This window comes from Xyrauchen texanus, chromosome 48 (genome assembly GCF_025860055.1).
Source record: "Xyrauchen texanus isolate HMW12.3.18 chromosome 48, RBS_HiC_50CHRs, whole genome shotgun sequence".
Taxonomy (NCBI): Eukaryota; Metazoa; Chordata; class Actinopteri; order Cypriniformes; family Catostomidae; genus Xyrauchen; species Xyrauchen texanus.
The window spans coordinates 8,670,626-8,689,936 of NC_068323.1; the positions used below are offsets into that span (position 1 = coordinate 8,670,626).

Here is a 19,311-nt window from a genome sequence, read left to right on the forward strand (position 1 = left end):
CTGCCCAGATATTTCCAAGAAACTATGTTGTCTTTAACTTACCCTATTATTTTGTTTCTTCACTTCAGTGGCAGTAAATATAAATATAAAGGTTATATCATCTGAAGACCATGAGCGAGCTCATCTCTGACTCAATCGTGAAGGTCAGCAGTTTTTGAGCACTTCCTATAAAAAGTGTGCTGCACTATCTGCTCACAAGTTCAACAAGACCACAGAATGAAGACTGCACAGCTTTTACTCTCTGTAAGTTGAGATTATTCAGTGTCATTTATTGAGATTGCATGATTGGATCGTTTCAGATGTCCTTGTTTTACAGTTGTTTAACAGAAATGATTGTAAATATGTTTCTCCTGTTTCCTTACAGATCTGCTCGTGTGGTGTCAGGCTTCAGGGGCTTTAACCGATCAACTGGTGGTTTTAGGGCAAAATGTGACTATAGTCTGTGAATTTAATGCAAAAGCAATTTTTTGGTTCAAGCTGAATCAACCAGATGCTCCAGTTGAAATAATGCGAACTTTCGGAAATCCTAAAGAGCCTTTATATAGTGATTTAATATTGAGCAACAAATATTCAGAGGGAGGTTGGAGTCGTTTAGTTATCAATCACATCACTGTTGACGAATTGGGACATTATTACTGTGTAAAGCCAGGCGAATCTCTAATGCTCAGCAAAGGTGCCAGAGTTTACACCAGTGGTAAGTGTTGCTAAAATGATCAAAAACAAATCTATGTATGTAGTTTATTATTATCTACATATTAGTGTCCTTATAGTTACTATAAACTGATCTCTAATGTGGATTTCCTTTTTTTAACAGATCAGGATCTGACACATCATCACACAACTTATCAGATTTTGGCGGTTACTTTCGGCTTACTCAGCGTTGTGCTGTTTGTTGCTATAATAGGTGAGTTATGAGAGCCAAATATAGCATTGGAAAAATATTAAACAACAAGATCACAATAAATCATAAAGTATCGTGCAATTAAAACCGGAACACTGGAATAAAGCCAAACTAGATTTAACTTATTTCCTTTAGACATTAAACATCCATAAATATTGAATATGTATTGTATCAATAACGCACAGTGTTACTACTACTATGTATATTTTTGGATACGGTATGTATCAAAGTACTATTGTATTAGCATCTGTTGCCACAGCACTTTTTTTTTTTTTTTTAAAGGTATTTAATACTTTTACATTTATTTAAATATTATAAAATATGGTAACAAATTACAATAAGGCATGTATTAACTGGTGCGTTCACATACAACGCGAAGAACATTTTCTCCTCGTGTAGCTCGCGCGAGTTTGACCGTTGGATTATAAATTTGTGTTTAACCTCGCGTTCGCGCGAGTAACACGAGCCCGCGAGTATTCCCGCTTCCCTTCCGGAAAAGGACAGGAGGAGGGGCTTCGACGACTTGGTTCCTAGTAAAGTACAAGTACATTTTTCCAGATTTCTTCTGCTACTACGTCAGTACGTCAGTGACATCCGGACAATCTCAAAAGCTGATAAGCTTTCGCTGCAACGCGTCATGCGAATTTCTCGCTCGAGTTGAAAAGTTTCTCGCCTTTAAAAATTATCTGGTATTGAACCAGATTGAATCTGGCACCTAAAAACCCATGTCAAAAATGTAAAATAAAAAAGCTGGTATTTTGATACATACAACTGAAGAATATAATTTGTTATATATATATATATATATATATATATATATATATATATATATATATATATATATATATATATTTTTTAATTTTTTTTTAAGTACCCTGGTAACCATATAAGGTTGTAATTTTATTTATTTTATTATTATTTATTTTTTAAATTTATTTTGTCTTATATTATATTATTATTTTTGTGTTATTAAGTCGATTGTAATTTGAATGCCATTTTGTTGTAATATTTTTGATGTTTGCTTAATAATAATAATAATAATAATAATAAAAAAAGTTTCTCGCCCAGCGCGATCGCGTCTATTCGCATCTTTGCATTAATTTGTATCTAATCACACCGCGCGAAACGCTCGTTTCCCGTTGTATGTGAACGCACCCTTAACATTCTTTATGCACCAGGTATGATGAAATAACCGTCAGTCCAAAAATATTTTAACCAATTTTTAAGATTCACGCATTTCAATGAAAAATAAAATCACATTTACAAAATTAAAACTTATAAATATAAAATAAAATACAAATAATATAATATAATTAATAAAATAGATACATATATGATAATACATTTTGAGATATGAACAGTGTTTTTTTGCAGCATTTATTAAGTTTTGGTTAATGCCAGTTTATATAAAAATACTATTGTTTATTGTTAGTTTACAATGTTATCAATTTTTCTCATTTTAAGTCCTTCAGTTATTTATGAGTTTGGTTATGTTATATCCACAAGTGTTAAAACTATTCACTATTGTTCAACTAATAGAAGAACATTTAAACAGTGATATTTGTGTTATTTACAGGCCTATTGAAGATCAACCATAAAATATGCAAGAAAAGTCCTGTATATGAAAATGGTGATCGTTGGTCTAGAACAGTCTACTCAACTGTTGATGAGGTAAGATCTATTTCAATGGCTTGTTTCATCCAGTATACATTTCCAAATGTAAGTTCGGGAGGAGCTTGTTCGTCTAGTCCTGCCAATCATATCTCAAATATACATATGCTTGACAATTCTTCCAGCATCCCTTCAACTCCCCATCTCCACCTTTATATTTCTTATCAACTTTACCGATTATTATTTCAAAATTGTGTTTGTATTTCTTGCTTCAGTAAGATAGTCCAGTGGGGGGGATCTCAGAGCTCAAGTCCCAGTCCTGTGCTCGAGCCCATGCATTATAGACAGCACGCCAAATCCATTTATGAAAATGCACTTCAGGAGTATATGAACCTGCGAACTTGTGAAATTCCAGTTCTGAGCAAGATAAACGATAACAATTTATAAACCAGTCAAATTGTAGAATGCATGAATGAACGTTACATTTATATAGCGCTTTTCTGACACTACACACAACACGCTTTACATATTGAACAGGGGACTCTCCTCAACCACCACCAGTGTGCAGCATCCACCTGGATGATGTGATGGCAGCCATATTGCCCCAGTACACTCACCACACACCAGCTATTGGTGGAGAGGAGAGAGTAGACTGATTATTAGTGGATGGGGATTATTAGGAAGCCATGATTGAGAAGGGCCAATGGGGGGAATTTAGTCAGGACACCAGGGCTACACCCCTACTCTTTATGAGAAGTGCTCTGGGATTTTAAATGACCAAAGAGAGACAGGACCTCGGTTTAACCTCTCATCCGAAGGACGGTGCCTTTTACAGTATAGTGTTCCCGTCACTATACTGGGGCATTAGGACCCACACAGAGTGCAGGATGAGCACCCCCTACTGGCCTCCCTAATACCTCTTCCAGAACGCAAAAACACAAAAGTGAATGTGTTAATATGTGAATTAGCAGCTAATGTTTGTTTTTATTGTTCTTCTAGTTTTCCGGACTGAAGTCCCGTGTGTGCGACCAAGGGAAAATTTCCAGTCAGACCAACAGCAGATTTGATCCTCAACCAACTGCAAAACCGATATATCTTCAAATCTTACCCAATTAATCAGTCAATTAATCTGCTTGCACTTTTATGTCTGCAAACATCAGTTTTTGAAATTGTTTGATTCTTTCTTTTCTGTTTTAATTTCTAAATGTTGTGTCTTCTACACTTTGTCCTGCCTCAATACTTAAACTTTAAAAAAGGGCAAGACCATACTGAAACTTCGGAAAACTCATTCAGTGCTATTTTCAAACATATTAGGTCCCAAAAAATACAAAAAGTATATATTTTTTTTAAATATTGCTCAAAAACTTTCATTTTTTATTGTTTGTATCCTTTTACTATTTATACTCATTAAAAAAGCATTATTCTGTGTTCACGTTGTGACAGAATTACTGTAATGAAGAGACGGGAACTCAGAGGATCTACTTGGAGCCATTCACTTCCTGGAACTCGGAAGTTATCCGTTTCTATGACAACAATCATGATGCCAAAATGGCATTGTTGTTGATAACAGCAAAATATTGATCACTATATTAATTAATTAATTCACCACTGAATATTGTTGCAAAATGTTTAAGAACAGAAAATGCTCTAGGTAACGTTGGCATTACAAGATGGCATATCAAACAGAAATGTGTGTTCACTACCTTTAACGGTTGAGGACGTGCCATATTGGTTCTTTTCACATGACGCCACAAATGTCAAGTCGGATCTTTCATAGAATTCTGAGTTTACAATTTGTAATTACGAGCTCTTCGAAGACGTGATCCCATTTTACAAGTCGGGATCTCCTAATTACTGTAATTCCTACATGACGTGAACACACCATTAATGTTTGGCTGTGCTTCTTACCAGATTTAAACCCAATTAAAAGCATTTTTAAAACATTCATTTGGTGTCAGGGCCTTTTAAAAAAGCTTACTAAAAAGTTCCATGGTATGAGTAATACTGTGGTTTTGCTGTCTGATACCATCACTTCACAATGGTACTGATCAAGTTCAAGAATGGGGCCAGTGCTCAGGACAAAGACTCAGCTTTCTGTTCTTGGCTGACAGAAGTGGAACCAGTAGTGGTCTTCTACTGTTGTATCCCGTCCGCCTCAAGACTCGACATGTATCCTGAGATGCTATTCTGCTCAGTACAATTGTAATCTGAGTTACTGTAGCCTTTCTGTCAGCTTGAACCAGTCTAGCCATTCTCTGTTGCCCTCTCTCATTAACAAGGTATTTCAGTCCGCAGAACTGCCGCTCACTGGATGTTTTTGTTTTTCCACAAAACAAGCTCCAGCCACTAGGTGGAACCAGCAGCAAAAAGAAACAAAGAAGGCGCTCAGCTTCCTTGGACAACCAAGTGCATGTATGGCGAGATGAGCTCACTCGGGGGCCACATGAAAACATCAAATGGCTACTCAACCATTGCCTCTATGAAAGACACAATAAGTGCTTGTTGTGGGCATGTAAATATTTTGAGGCCATCCTCATTATCTATTCTCAGCTTGGCTGGGAACATCAAAGCAAAAGTGATCTTCCGTTGATGTAAGAGTTTCTTGCATTTCTTGAATTGATCACGTTTCTCTCTTGTGTGGGAACAAGAACAATTATGTGATTCTTCCAGGAAAGCTTTGTTCCTCGCCTCATTAACACAAGATCTTTATCGGATGATCTCAGAAATTTGGCCAGAATTGATCAGGCCTGTCTCCCTCAGCGGATCTGCGAGCCGGGACCCTGTGAGCTCGACTCGATTTCCAGCTTTTGGCCTGTTATGTCAAGCAGACTCAGGAAGAGTTAGTCTTGGAATTGTACCATATCTCTGCCTTCTTCATGCTCAGGAAATCCAACAGTTCGGATGTTATTCCGCATCCCGCGGTTCTATAAATCCTCCTATTTTTCAAAAACGCGTTCCAAGTCAATTTTGGTCGCCAGTGGATTAACAGCTAATTTTCTCTCCGATGACTCCAGATAATCGATCCGTCTCTTGATGTCCGACAATCTTGTAACCAAATCTGAACATTTTGACTCCATCACCGTAATCGATCGACATGTTATAGCCAAGTTGGCAACAACTTTTGTCAGCATTACAGAAATGTTGGAGAGTTGATGCTGATATTCTCCCGCCGCACAATCCAAACTGAGACCCTGGACCGCAGACCCATAAGAGGTTTCAGCTTGAGCACGTAAGTGTCTTTAGTATGTCCAGAGCCCGAGGATTTTAACTTCTTTGCCATGTTGACTTCAAAGAACTGATGTGTAGCAGGATGTGTCAAATCTCAATGGTTTATGACATTAATAATAATAATAAATTAGCAAATTGCGCCGTTTACACGTCTGCTCCTTGCATGGCGTCAGTGACTCCCATGAGGTGCCATTTATTACCTAAATACAAGTATAAATAATACACAGATTTAACAAAAGAAGTAATGTAAGTGCTTTTATAAAAATTATATGCTTCACATTTCTGCATTTAAACCCTCCAAATTTTGGCCTTATTCACTTCCATTGTAAGTGTCTCACTGTAATCGCGATTTTAGTTTTTTGTACATAGTCGAAATATTTTTTTGTGGTAATCAACAATATGCTACAAATGCTGTCGATTGAGCTTCACTTGTATTGAACCTATTCATTATATAAAGTAATACAATTACTTACCAAGTTATATTTAAAATATGTAAGTCTATATATTCTTTAAGAAATGCTTCATATCTGCAGAAATGAGGAGTTTATGCTTCCTCTTGGGAATATCAGAACAAAGGAGTGTGGGCAAGCTTGTAGTTGCAGTATGTCGAAATTTCATGGAAGTTTTAAAAATAAATATGAAGAAATATTGACAGAGTGGGAAACATTGCATGAATAATTGCGAAATTGAGTGTAAAGTTCAAATGTGGTTTTCCTATTCTCATATGATAATTTACAGTACTGCACCTTCAGCCTGCTGCTGTCAATCACAGTTGAGGTTAAAGGGATAGTTCACCAAAAATAAAAATTCTCTCATCATTTACTCATCCTTATGCATCCCAGATGTGTATGACTTTCTTTCTTCTGAAGAGCCCAAATACACATTTGTGGAAGAATATCTCAGCTCTGTAGGTCCAAACAATGCAAGCAAATGGCAGCCAGAAATGTTAAGCTCCAAAAAGCACATAAAGGCAGCATAAAAGTAATCTATATGACTCCAGTGGTTTAATCCATCTTCAGAAGCGATATGATAGGTGTGGGTGAGAAACAGATTCATATTTTAGTCCTTTTTACTATAAATCTCCACTTTCACTTTCAACAGTCTTCTTTTGTTTTTTTGCCACCTACTGGTCGGAGCTGGTCAAAGGTGAAGATTTCTAGTATAAAAAGACTTAAATATTGATCTTTTTTTTACCCACACCTATCATGTCACTTCTGAAGGCATGGATTTAACCACTAGAGTCATATTGATTACATTTACACTGCCTTTATTTCCTTATATAGCTTCAAAGTTTTAGTCATCATTCACTTGAATTGTAAGGACAAACAGTGCTAACATATTCTTATAAAACTCTTTATTTATGTTCTGCTAAAAAAAAATGTCATACACCTGGGATGGCAGTATGGTAAGTAAATGATGAGGACATTTTCATTTTTGGGTGAACTATCCTTTTAAATAATCATTCAGATTTATTTTTTCAGACATATTATCAGGTTGTAACTTCAAGCAATGGAGTTCACTCCACTGCTTCAACATGATAATGTGTCTGTAAATAAAGAACTGTAGAACTGATTCCCCTCCCAAAAAATAGTGTCCTAGTATGATTACCGCCCAGACATTTCCATTAAATAATATTTGTATAACTTCCCTTATTTTGTTTCTTCACTTCAGTGGAAGAAATGTAGTCACTGCAAGTTCACCTGTGACTCAATCGTGAAGCTCAGCAGTTTTACAGCACTTCGTAAAAGACGCCGCTATGGAGGCCCCTCTGACCCCTTCTTCGGTGGTCCCAATCTCGGTGGTCCCAGTAGTTGCAAACCAAGTGATCTCAGCTTCTGTGTTCCCACTGGTCCCAACCTCGGTGGTCCTGGTGGTCTCTACTTTAGTAGTCCCATCCTCCATGGTCCAAACCTCACTGGTCCCAGCTTCGGTGGTCCCAACCTCAGTTGTCTCAGCTTCGGATGTCCCAACCTCAGTGGTCCCAGTCTCGGTGGTCCCTGTGGTCTCAACCCCACTGGTCCCTGCCTTGGTGGACCCAGTGGTCTCAACATCGGTGGTCCCCGCTTCGGTGGTCCAGGTGATCATGCCCGCTGAGTCAACTCACCATCCTGACCATCCCCGCTGAGTCGCCGGCCACCCTGACCATGCCCACTGAGTTGCCAGCCAACTTGACCGCTGAGTCCCTGGCCACCTTGACCGCTGAGTCCCATGCCCCAACTACCAAGACCATGCCTGATCATCCTCTTAGCCTCCGCCCCCTGCAGCTGTGCCCTCTGAGCCTCCCTCTGCTCGCTCCCTGAGTGCCAAGTGGCTCCACCCCCAGAGTTACCTACTGCCTTGCTCTCTAATGCCATTCTCTCTAGTGCCTTGCCCTCTGAGTCCCCTAGTGCCTTGCTCTCGAGGACCTTGCCCTCTGAGCCTCCTAGTGCCATGCTCTCGAGTGCCTTGCCCTCTGTGTCCCCTAGTGCCTTGCTCTCGAGTGCCTTGCCCTCTGTGTCCCCTAGTGCCTTGCTCTCGAGTACCTTGCCCTCTGAGCCTCCTAGTGCCTTGCTCTCGAGTGCATTGCCCTCTATGTCCCCAGCGGCCCTAACCTCCGTCTTCCCAGTGGCTCTGACCTCTGAGCCCTCAGAGTACCCAGCGGCTTTCACCTCTGGGCCCTCCAAATCCCCTGTTGCTTTGACCCTGCCAGCATCTGCCAGCCATCCACTGAGTCCCCAGTGGTCCCATGCTGCCTCGCTTGGTCCTCCCTGGTTTCCTTGCCATCCACCGGATCCATGGTGGTCTCTTGCTGCCAACACCTGCCCTTATTGCCCTACCCTAGCTTTCTAATTTTTGAAGTTGCTTTTGGGCTTCAGGAGCCACCCATTTAAGCGGGGCTATGTAATGTTATGGTATCCTTGTGCTTACTATTGATTTGAAAGTATTATTGATAGTATGCTACTACAACGTCTTTGTGATACTCTTTTAGTAGAGTTAATGGCAGGCACATGCGCCGACGATGCACACAGACGATGACCACATGAGCGAGTAAAGAAAATCTGGCCTGTGCGTGGTCAAGCCGTGCAGACTGGATTATGATGAAATTCACATCACGCACACTGTGCGCGAAACAATCAGAAAAGTGGACATGCCAAGAACACTTTGACCTTTAGTTCATCATCCCTTCCTGATTGTTTCCAACTGTGCCTTGTTAACCTATTAGTCTTTGTGTATATAATGCCCTCATGTTCTCTGTGTCTTTGTTGGTTCTTGTTGAACAAGAATAAAATGTAGGGTGGGATTTGAGTTTTTCCATTGGTTGCATAGCGGACGGAAGGCAGATCTGAATGCGAGCTTGCAGTGGACACACGTGCATAAAACACACACACACACACTACAGTGAAAGTAGGACAGCAAAAACCACACAACCCAAAAACAAGCTGCCTTGAAAGTTTCGTCTTAATAATAAATGCTAACAGTTTATTTTAGTTAACATGAACAATGACCTACACACTTTCTACAGCACTTATTGAATTATATTTGCAAGACTAATATATGCTGTAAAAATATATTGTTCACTCTTACAATCTTATTGAAGTGTTACAGAAAAAAATGAGATTGTGTTTCAGGGGTATGAAAACATCTTTGATGCAGCTGCGGGGACGGATTATGACTCCAATGGCCCCCCTCCACCCAAAAGTCGTTGTTCATGCCCAAAAGGGTTTTCAAGTGGGGGGATCACCAAACTAGTGCAGCCTTAAAGCCCAGGGCACCCTGGGGCAGTCAAGGGCCCCTGGGCACTGGCCCCATTGGCCCGGTCGGCAATCCGTCCCGGTACAATTGGGTCAATTCTTGCATATCATGAAGTATAAACACACATGGAGAACTTTATTATCAATATTAATAATTATTCACTCTATATCTACATTTTATACATTGAAGCTAATTCTAAAGTCTAATCGAGATGTAACCAGCAAGACTAGATGACCTAGTGGGAATACCCTTATAGGTTACCCGAACTTCAAATATCGTAGTTGTGGAATAATTGGGAAAGTGGAAATTCAAAGTGCTTGTTTTTGTTCTTCTGTCGGGTTCATGTAGATCTTCAATGCATTGAGAAAACTTCTTGATACCTGAAACTGCTTAACCTAAACAAACTGTTCACAGCATCACGTACAAACATCTGTTCGGTCAGTTCAAGATCAGCTTCTACATCCTCTTTTCAAGGGTGTGTGGTGGTTTCTTTTGTCATTGTTTCTCTGAAGCTCAGCAGGAGCACTTGCACTTCTTCCAGTCGTTGACAGCATACGAGTTAAACGTCCACAGAATGAAGACTGTGCAGCTCTCAATCTTCTGTAAGTTACTCGAGCGATTACTCGTTATTGTATCGTGATCTTGTCATGATTGGATAGTTGTATGCGGTGATGTAAAGTTAATCTTAATCTGTTCTGTCTTCTCACAGATCTGCTCTTGTGCTGTCCAGCTGCAGAGAGTTTCAAAGATAAACTGGTGGTTTTAGGGCAAAACGTGACTTTAAACTGTGATCTTGCTGTTAAAGATGTTTATTGGCTTTTCCTGAAACTGCCAGATTCTCTAGAGATGATACTGCGAACTTTCTCAACAGAATCTACAGTGCCTCAGTTTTATAACAACAGATTCAGAGACAAATATTCAACACTGACATGGAGTCGTTTATTTATTAGTAATATAACAGCAGATGAATTAGGAATATATTATTGTGCAAAACTTCTACAGCTCGACAACGGCACCAGACTTTACATCACTGGTAAGTGTTTCGAAAATAATCACAACGATATGTTTTACATGTACAGTATATAGTAATAGCAATGAGTCATATAAAAACGTCTGTTACTGTACCTTTAATTATTTCAGACGTCTAGTGTTGAAGCATTTTTGGCATTTATAAAAAATGGGATAAAACTGGATTTCCTGTTCTTAACAGAAAACAGCCAAAATCAGACTGAATCAGAATTCAACAATCATCGTCATCATCATCATCCTCAGCAGATTGTGACAGTCGCATCCATTGCATTGAATTGTGTGATGTTTATTCTAATAATAGGTGAGATTTACACTTTATTCATACTATACTGCTTTAGTGATGAACTTTACTAAGTTTAATCAGAAATGCTTGTGATATTTTAGCTCTTTTGCAGATCACTCTTAAATCATGTAAGAAAAACTCCCAACAATGTCAGGAGGATGAACTGGAACTGATGTACAACACAAATGATGAAGAGGTGAGACTTCATTTGAATGTAATCAATGTCTTTTAACTGCAGTATATGAACTGTGAAGTCTTTATACATGAATGCTGAAAGCTATTGTATGTTTTTATCATTTGTTTAGTATTCTGAAGTGGAGTTTCGTGTGTGTCTCTGAGGAATGAAATCAAACCAGATCAACAACACTTTTATTACAAAACCTACATAAATATAATCAACAGTAGATCAAATCAAAATGCAAATCCTCAAAATCTTAAATGAAGCATGTGGAGTCATTACAGAAATGTTAATTAAATGTTAAATCAACTTCTATAATAACTAAGTTGTGTTGAAGTTGTCTAATTCTTTGACTAGTTGTGATTTTATCTTGACTCAATAATCACAATTCTGTGTAAATATTGTATGTATGCATAAATACAGCTCTGGAAAAATGAAGAGACCACTGCAAAATGATCAGTTTCTCTGGATTTACTATTTATAGGTGTGTGTTTGAGTAAAATGATCATTTTGGTTTTATTCTATAAAATTCTGACAATATTTCTCCCAAATTACAAATAAAAAAATGGTCATTTAGAGCATTTATTTGCAGAAAATAACAACTGTTCAAAATAACAAAAATTATGACGTGTTTTCAGACCTTGAACATGCAAAAACAAGTTCATATTCATTTTTAAACAACACAATACTCATGTTTTAACTCAGAAATCAATATTTGGTGGAATATCCCTGATTTTCAATCACAGCTTTCATGCATCGTGGCATCTCTACCAGTCTTTCACATTCCTGTTGGGCGACTTTATGCCACTCCTGGAGCAGAAATTCAACAGACACTGGAATGGCTGCCACACATGTAGAGATGCTGATTTAAGAAACATTTGGAGCAAGGGCATAGCCAGGAAATTACTTTTGGGTGGGCCTCAATAAAAATGGATGGGCCAAGTTTTGGCCCCAATTTGGAATGCCCAATTCCCAAAGTACTCTAATGGCACTTTATGGTTCGACTTGACTCGCTTTACTTTTCCACCGCTGTATAGGCTGATCGTCATAGTTGCGCCGCCTCTACTGCTGTGACATCACCTTAAATGCGACAAAACAATATACAATAACATGACCGCTAGCTGTTAGCAATTAGCTCATTGTGTTGCATAAAACAGTTGTTGCATGGAGATTTTACACAAGTGTAACAGTTAAATTTGCCTGGTTGTTTAAGAAGCTTCCAGAAGCTGCTCAAGTAAATAAAGTGAAGCTTTCAAGCAGAATATAGAGTTAACATAACAAAACATACCATCCTCCATCGTCGACTCCAGCCGTAGCTGAGTCCAGGGCACTCTCCCTCCCATTGTGCGCCGGTCTCGATAGCGTCCATTTGGTCAAATGACTTCCACATTTCCTTGATGGTTCTGTAGTCACTTTTACGTTTTTTTTACTTTTCCCTACACCGTTGGTAGGTCCAGTGGTAGCCGTGTGCAGCCAAGAGCTGAGACACTTCCTGTCTGCAACGTCTGCACCTTGTTTATTGACCACGGCGTGGTTTTGCACACAGCCGTTTCTTTTTACAATTTGAAAGTCGCATGAAAAACTGATATTGCTATCGCTTTAGCTAACTTTAAAACTAGCGGGTTGATGTGCCGTGTCGCAAATCCAGTGACGCTGGTAGTGACGATTCTCTCTGACCAATCAGTGATCTGCAGGATTTTGACGTCAGGTACCAGGTACTATCCAGAGTGGAAAACCCCCCAAAAGCGAGGCGAGTTGAGTCGAGCTGAGGTGTACCGTGCAGTGAAAAAGCCCCATAAGTCCTTGTGGTGGCGTAGTGACTCGCCTCAATCCAGGTGCTGGAGGATGAATCTCAGTTGCCTCCACGTCTGAGAACAGCAATCCACACATCTTATCACGTGTTGTCATTACCACGGAGACATACAGTAGCACATGTTGAGGCTTCACGCTATTCTCCGCAGCATCCACGCACAACTCACCACGCACCCCACCGAGAGCGAGAACCACATTAGCGACCATGAGGAGTTTACCCCATGCAACTGGGCCAATTTGGTTGCTTAGGAGACCTGGCAGGAGTCACCAGAAATCAGAATTTATTCATTATAATTTTTTTTAAAACTATTTTATAAATACATATTTGAAGTCAAAGAATAATCTAAAATATTCAGTGTCTAATTTGGGTGGCCCAGACACACCCCGGTCCACCCATGACTACGCCACTGATTTGGAGTGGTCTCTTCCATTTCTTCCAGAGCTGTACATCAATGTATGTAGTTCAGTATGAAACATTGCATAGTGCCGGTTTGTAGCTTTATGTTTTGTTTTAGCATTTTGAGCTTGATTAGTGTTTGAAAACAATTCAGCTTTGTTAATGTTGTAGTAGATTCAAAGTTTCAATTGAATTATGTGAAAATGGCGCCATCTTCCTGCTGTTACAAAAGACTTTCTGAGTTACACACTCCTGGTGAGATTTATCAGTCAAAAATGTGCAAAACACACAAGTCTTTACTAAATTGTAGCATTTTTGTTATGAACATGTTACAAGCCGCCGTCATGTATTTGCCATCAAAAGCAGCACGTTTTATTTGAGAAACGTATTGAGCAGAGACGGGCCACTTCCATTAAAATTAATGGGAAAAATTGGAAAGCCCAACGGCAGCCAACGGTCAATGGATGTTGAAAGGAATTCCCACCTTACAGGTAAAAGAGCCAATCGCCTTTTAGATACAGACATCGCCTGTCAATCTACTCAATAACACGCATACACATCAACTATACAAGCCAATTTGTTTTAAAGTAATCTGAGGTAAAGAAGCACAATTTATAATAGCAGTGTTGTCAGATTTTATTGTTGATTTGAAATATGACCAACCGTTTTTGAGATTTCGGTCTTTCTCGATTTAAGTAGACATAGGAGCTGGACAGGCATGACAGGAAACAGCCTCCCGAAAGCTTTCCAAAGATGGCCGACAGTGGATTGACTTGCTAAAAGACTTTGGATTTATATTAAGCTCAACTAGTAAAGCATGGTGCGAATAATGCCAAAGAACCGGTTTAATTCCCAGACAACACACATACTCTGAACCTCGGGACTCCAATCCTGAAGTCACCAGAACCGGCTGGATCCAGCTCCATTCATGCTTCGTGTTGGACTCCACTGCTACGTGTCGCTGAGTGATGACTACTAAATGCAGCCTGTGCCAGCCAAACATCACTTCAGTCTATTACGATGAACATCAGAGGATGAATTGATGCCAACTCCAACCATAAGACATGGGATACTTCAACTGCCATTGCCTGAACCTTGGATTTAGGATAGACCTCACCAAAATTACCAGCCAGGTTGAACTGCGATGCAGCTGACTGATCTCTGCCTGCATCACCTCGGTCTAATGATGGACTACACTCTTAAAATGGAATACATAGACTATCATTTAATTGCCAAAAAAAAGCCTTCATCAGCCAATTAACAAGGACAATTGCATCTATGTGAACTTCTGCAGGCCCCCACAGTGAGTCTAGATTCTCCCAAGGTTATCTTTCTCCATTAATCAACATCTTCTGCAGTTTTGTGTTCCTTGCCACAGTCGCCTTCAGCTGATCACTGGGGTTATAAATACAATTAATATTTAATGACTTATTTTTAAACACAATTTACAATCATATTTAGTCAAACAACACAATGATGACTCTTAAGACTTTATAGATATTACAGTTTCATTTTCTGTTTATGCCCAATCTTCTGTAGAGCTGCTTTGAAACAATGTTTCAGTGTTGTGAAAGGTGCTAGACAAATAAAAATGACAACTTTTTGTGTAAGCCTGATGTCTTTGATTATGATGTTGTACTTCATACAGGTCTAACCTACAATATCGCTGTGCCAAATTGCATATTGCAAGATCTGCTCAAGTTTGATATGGGTTTTAGAAATTCAGTGGAATAGGAGTTGGCATCAGATATCGATCTATTCACTCTGATTGGTCACTATGTAGATGATGATGTCATATCCTGTCTCTACGATTCAGAGGTGTGAAAGCGTGATTGATGTTAAACATAAAGGCGTAGTCTTTATGAAGACTAAAGTCTGCATGAAAAGGAAGTTGCGACCGACTTGTGGCGTAATTCAGAGTGAAACAGCTTATCGAACAAAAATAAAATGTAGATTTGAGTTTTTCCATTGGTTGCATAGTGAACGGGAGGCAGATCTGAATGTGAGTTTGCAGTGGACACACACCCCTAAAGTTGTACTTTGCAGACATGCATAAAACCACACACACACACACACACACACACACACACACACACACACACTAGAGTGAAAGTAGGACAGCAAAAACCACACAACCCAAAAACAAACTGCCTTGAAAGTTTTGTCCTAATAATAATAAATGCTAACAGTTTATTTTAGTTAACATGAACAATGACCTACACACTTTCTACAGCACTTATTGAATTATATTTGCAAGATTAATATATGCTGTAAAAACATATTGTTCACTCTTACAATCTTATTGAAGTGTTACAGAATAAACGTAAAAAATGAGATTGTGTTTCAGGGGTATGAAAACATCTTTGATGCAGTTGCGGGGACGGATTATGACTCCAATGGCCCCCTCCACCCAAAAGTCGTTGTTCATGCCCAAAAGGATTTTGTTCAAGTGGGGATCGGATCACCAAACTAGTGCAGCCTTAAAGCCCAGGGCACCCCGGGGCAGTCAAGGGCCCCTGGACACTGGCCCCATTGGCCCGGTCGGTAATCCGTCCCGGTACATTTGGGTCAATTCTTGCATATCATGAAGTGTAAACACACATGGAGAACTTTATTATCAATATTAATAATTATTCACTCTATATCTACATTTTATACATTGAAGCTAATTCTAAAGTCTAATCGAGATGTAACCAGCAAGACTAGATGACCTAGTGGGAATACCCTTATAGGTTACCCAAACTTCAAATATCGTAGTTGTGGAATAATTGGGAAAGTGGAAATTCAAAGTGCTTGTTTTTGTTCTTCTGTCGGGTTCATGTAGATCTTCAATGCATTGAGAAAACTTCTTGATACCTGAAACTGCTTAACCTAAACAAACTGTTCACAGCATCACGTACAAACATCTGTTCGGTCAGTTCAAGATTAGCTTCTACATCCTCTTTTCAAGGGTGTGTGGTGGTTTCTTTTGTCATTGTTTCTCTGAAGCTCAGCAGGAGCACTTCCGCTTCTTCCAGTTGTTGACTGCATACGAGTTAAACGTCCACAGAATGAAGACTGTGCAGCTCTCAATCTTCTGTAAGTTACTCGAGCGATTACTCGTTATTGTATCGTGATCTTGTCATGATTGGATAGATGTATGCGGTGATGTAAAGTTCATCTTAATCTGTTCTGTCTTCTCACAGATCTGCTCTTGTGCTGTCCAGCTGCAGAGAGTTTAAAAGATAAACTGGTGGTTTTTGGGCAAAACGTGACTTTAAACTGTGATTTTGATGTTAAAGAGGTTTATTGGCTTTTCCTGAAACTGCCAGATGCTCCAGAGGTGATACTGCGAACTTTCACAAGAGAATCTACAGTGCCTCAGTTTTATAACAACAGATTCAGAGACAAATATTCAACACTGACATCGAGTCGTTTATTTATTAGTAATATAACAGCACATGAATTAGGAATATATTATTGTGCAAAACAAGGCATCACGTCTACAGCTCGTCAACGGCACCAGACTTTACATCACTGGTAAGTGTTTCGAATATGATCACAACGATATGTTTTACATGTACAGTATATAGTAATAGCAATGAGTAATATAAAAACGTCTGTTACTGTACCTTTAATTATTTCAGACGTCTAGTGTTGAAGCATTTTTGGCATTTATAAAAAATGGGATAAAACTGGATTTCCTGTTCTTAACAGAAAACAGCCAAAATCAGACTGAATCAGAATTCAACAATCATCATCATCATCATCATCATCCTCAGCAGATTGTGACAGTCGCATCCATTGCATTGAATTGTGTGATGTTTATTCTAATAATAGGTGAGATTTCATGAGTAATATAAAAACCACATGTACCAGTTATTAATATTTCATTGCACTTCATCAAAGTCTGTACGAGGAGCATTTTTAAAATGTCCTTATTTTGTGAGTTGCGTTTAAAGATGAGTTTAATTGATATCTATTGTGCTACTTCAGGTCTGTTAATGCTCAAATTTAAGACGCCTACAAAAAGTCGACAACAATGTCAGAATGATGAGCCAGTTCAGCTTGAGGACTTAAACACTGCACAGGTAAGACGTGCACTCCTCTATGCTTTAAATCACTTTTCGGTTTGCTATTGACTTGTCACAACCGATGATATCACAGGTTAAAACTTCACAACAAGGCTCGATATGTTAACATGAGTTAATACATTAACAATGACTGATTTTTTACAGCATTTAGTAACATCGATTAATGCTAATTTACAAGTACATTAGCCTGTTCATGTTCTTAGATGATGTATGCTAGTTTAAAACTCATGTTAACATATACAACCTTATTGTAATGTGAAACCTGAAGCCAGTTTGATGTCCAGATTCTACGCTAAACTCGACAACTTGACTAAAATCGACATTTGCAATAGTTTTAAGAAGATCAAATGTGTTTATATATGGTCATATTTACCCAAAAGATTTGTTCACATATGGTAACTGATATCTTTATTGTTTTTGTAGTATTCTGAGATCGATTGCTCCCCATATTCCACGGCAGTACAGTCAAGTCAGATCAACAGTACGTATGTGTTTCTTCAAAATCCAAAGCCAAATCCTCAACACACACCAACTTGAGAACAGATCATCGTAACCTGCACCTTATGAAATTGTTCTCGAGGTGGTTTGGGGTTTTTTGCATCTTCTGTGGGTTTTTCTGATCTTGCAGTGACTGGCACAAGCAAAAAAAACAAAAAAAAACCCTGTCAGATTTGAGTCTTATAAAGGTCATCACGTTTCCTGCCTCCATTTGCAATAATCGTGGTACTTATTTAATCATAAAATAGACCATTTGTTATTCAGCAACGAAGTAAACAGACAACATTAGATGTTACATTTTGATAATGGTTGACACGAATCTTCCTTGATGTTATGTTTTTAATTTAGTCGCTAAATGATTGTAATCGTTTATATTTCCTATGTGGTTCACTGTGCAGGAAATATTATGTACGAGTACTACCCTGCTGAAAGACAATATTTAGACCAGTTTACGATGGTTTGCTGGACTAAGAAGGTTTAGTTCAGGTCTCCTAGCCTGATTTTCAGCTGGTCTCCTTATATGGCATACCATTAGTATCATAAACACTGTAAAAGGTCGAACTTAATCCGCTTGGTTGCCAGCTTATGTTGTGTACTTTGTATATTCATGTTAAGTTCTCGACACAAAGCGTATTGTGCCTTGGGGTAAAGGTTCCTTTTGAACTATAATTGGTGGTGGCATAGTGGGCTAAAGCACGTAAATGTTAATCAGAATGTTGCTGGTTTGATCCCCACAGCCACCACCATTGTGTCCTTGAGCAAGGCACTTAAATTCAGGTTGCTCCGGGGGGGATTGTCCCTGTATAAGGGCACGTTAAGTCTCTTTGGATAAAAGCATCTGCCAAATGCATAAATGTAAATGTAAATATAAACCTTTGACACTAATGCATGTTTTACAGTAATTGTAGCTGGTAAACAGTGTTTTGTGGTGGGCATATGAAAGAATCACATGAGGCCAGGCCACCCAAATAACTCATGTCAAGACGTTGCATTACGCAACAATAACCTTTTGAAACATAACCATGTTTGTGTCATGTTAAGTTGGTAAGATGTAACCCATTTCCTGTTTCTGAAGCAAGAGAGCAACATCAGCAAAATGGTTACGTTCATTAAATCCAGTCAAAAGATGAATCCAGAAATAGCATTTTTCCCCCTCACAATTTCTAATAAAACTACTCCTACCAGCTAATGCCAAGTTTCTGTACAGCAGGGCTATTGAGGTTAACATGTTTATTTTATATTTAAGCTTTATTGGTACTTTCATTTTAGTTTTGTTTTCATTAGATTTCATTCAATAAGTCAGTTTTAGTTTTCAGTGTATTGCACATTATATTTCGATTGTTTTTCAGTATATTTTGTTGTAATTTTGGTTAACACTTTAAAGGTGCTGAATGTAAGATTGACAACAAGTGTTTGAAATGGGTACTGCAGTCCAAATTCAAAATATTGGGGAGTTGTCTGCCCCGTCCCAGACTCGAAGCTCATGTGGGTTGCCTGAATCAGGACACACAACTCAAATTTTTATCCTTGTTTTGCTACGCCTCTGGTCATGGTGGTTTTTAGACGGAT

General features: G+C 38.8%; 1 protein-coding gene across 1 annotated transcript; it reads left to right on the top strand.

Annotated features, from left to right (window-relative positions):
- Nucleotides 1–8,170: 8,170 nt before the first annotated feature.
- On the top strand, nucleotides 8,171–19,259 carry LOC127639489 (uncharacterized). Its single transcript, XM_052121539.1, has 6 exons — nucleotides 8,171–8,480; nucleotides 9,985–10,074; nucleotides 10,182–10,505; nucleotides 10,683–10,802; nucleotides 17,147–17,241; nucleotides 17,668–19,259. The coding sequence occupies exons 1-6, from the start codon at nucleotides 8,171–8,173 to the stop codon at nucleotides 17,779–17,781; spliced, it is 1,053 nt and encodes a 350-aa protein (XP_051977499.1). The 3' UTR covers nucleotides 17,782–19,259.
- The last annotated feature ends 52 nt before the right edge of the window (nucleotides 19,260–19,311 follow it).

Bases quoted from the DNA above. Each gene is read 5' to 3' on its own strand.
- LOC127639489 (XM_052121539.1), top strand. From the start codon at position 8,171: ATGCTCTCGAGTGCCTTGCCCTCTGTGTCCCCTAGTGCCTTGCTCTCG. The intron at 10,506-10,682 runs GTAAGTGTTTCG...TGTTCTTAACAG, and splicing joins CACCAGACTTTACATCACTG to AAAACAGCCAAAATCAGACT. The intron at 17,242-17,667 runs GTAAGACGTGCA...TTGTTTTTGTAG, and splicing joins AGGACTTAAACACTGCACAG to TATTCTGAGATCGATTGCTC.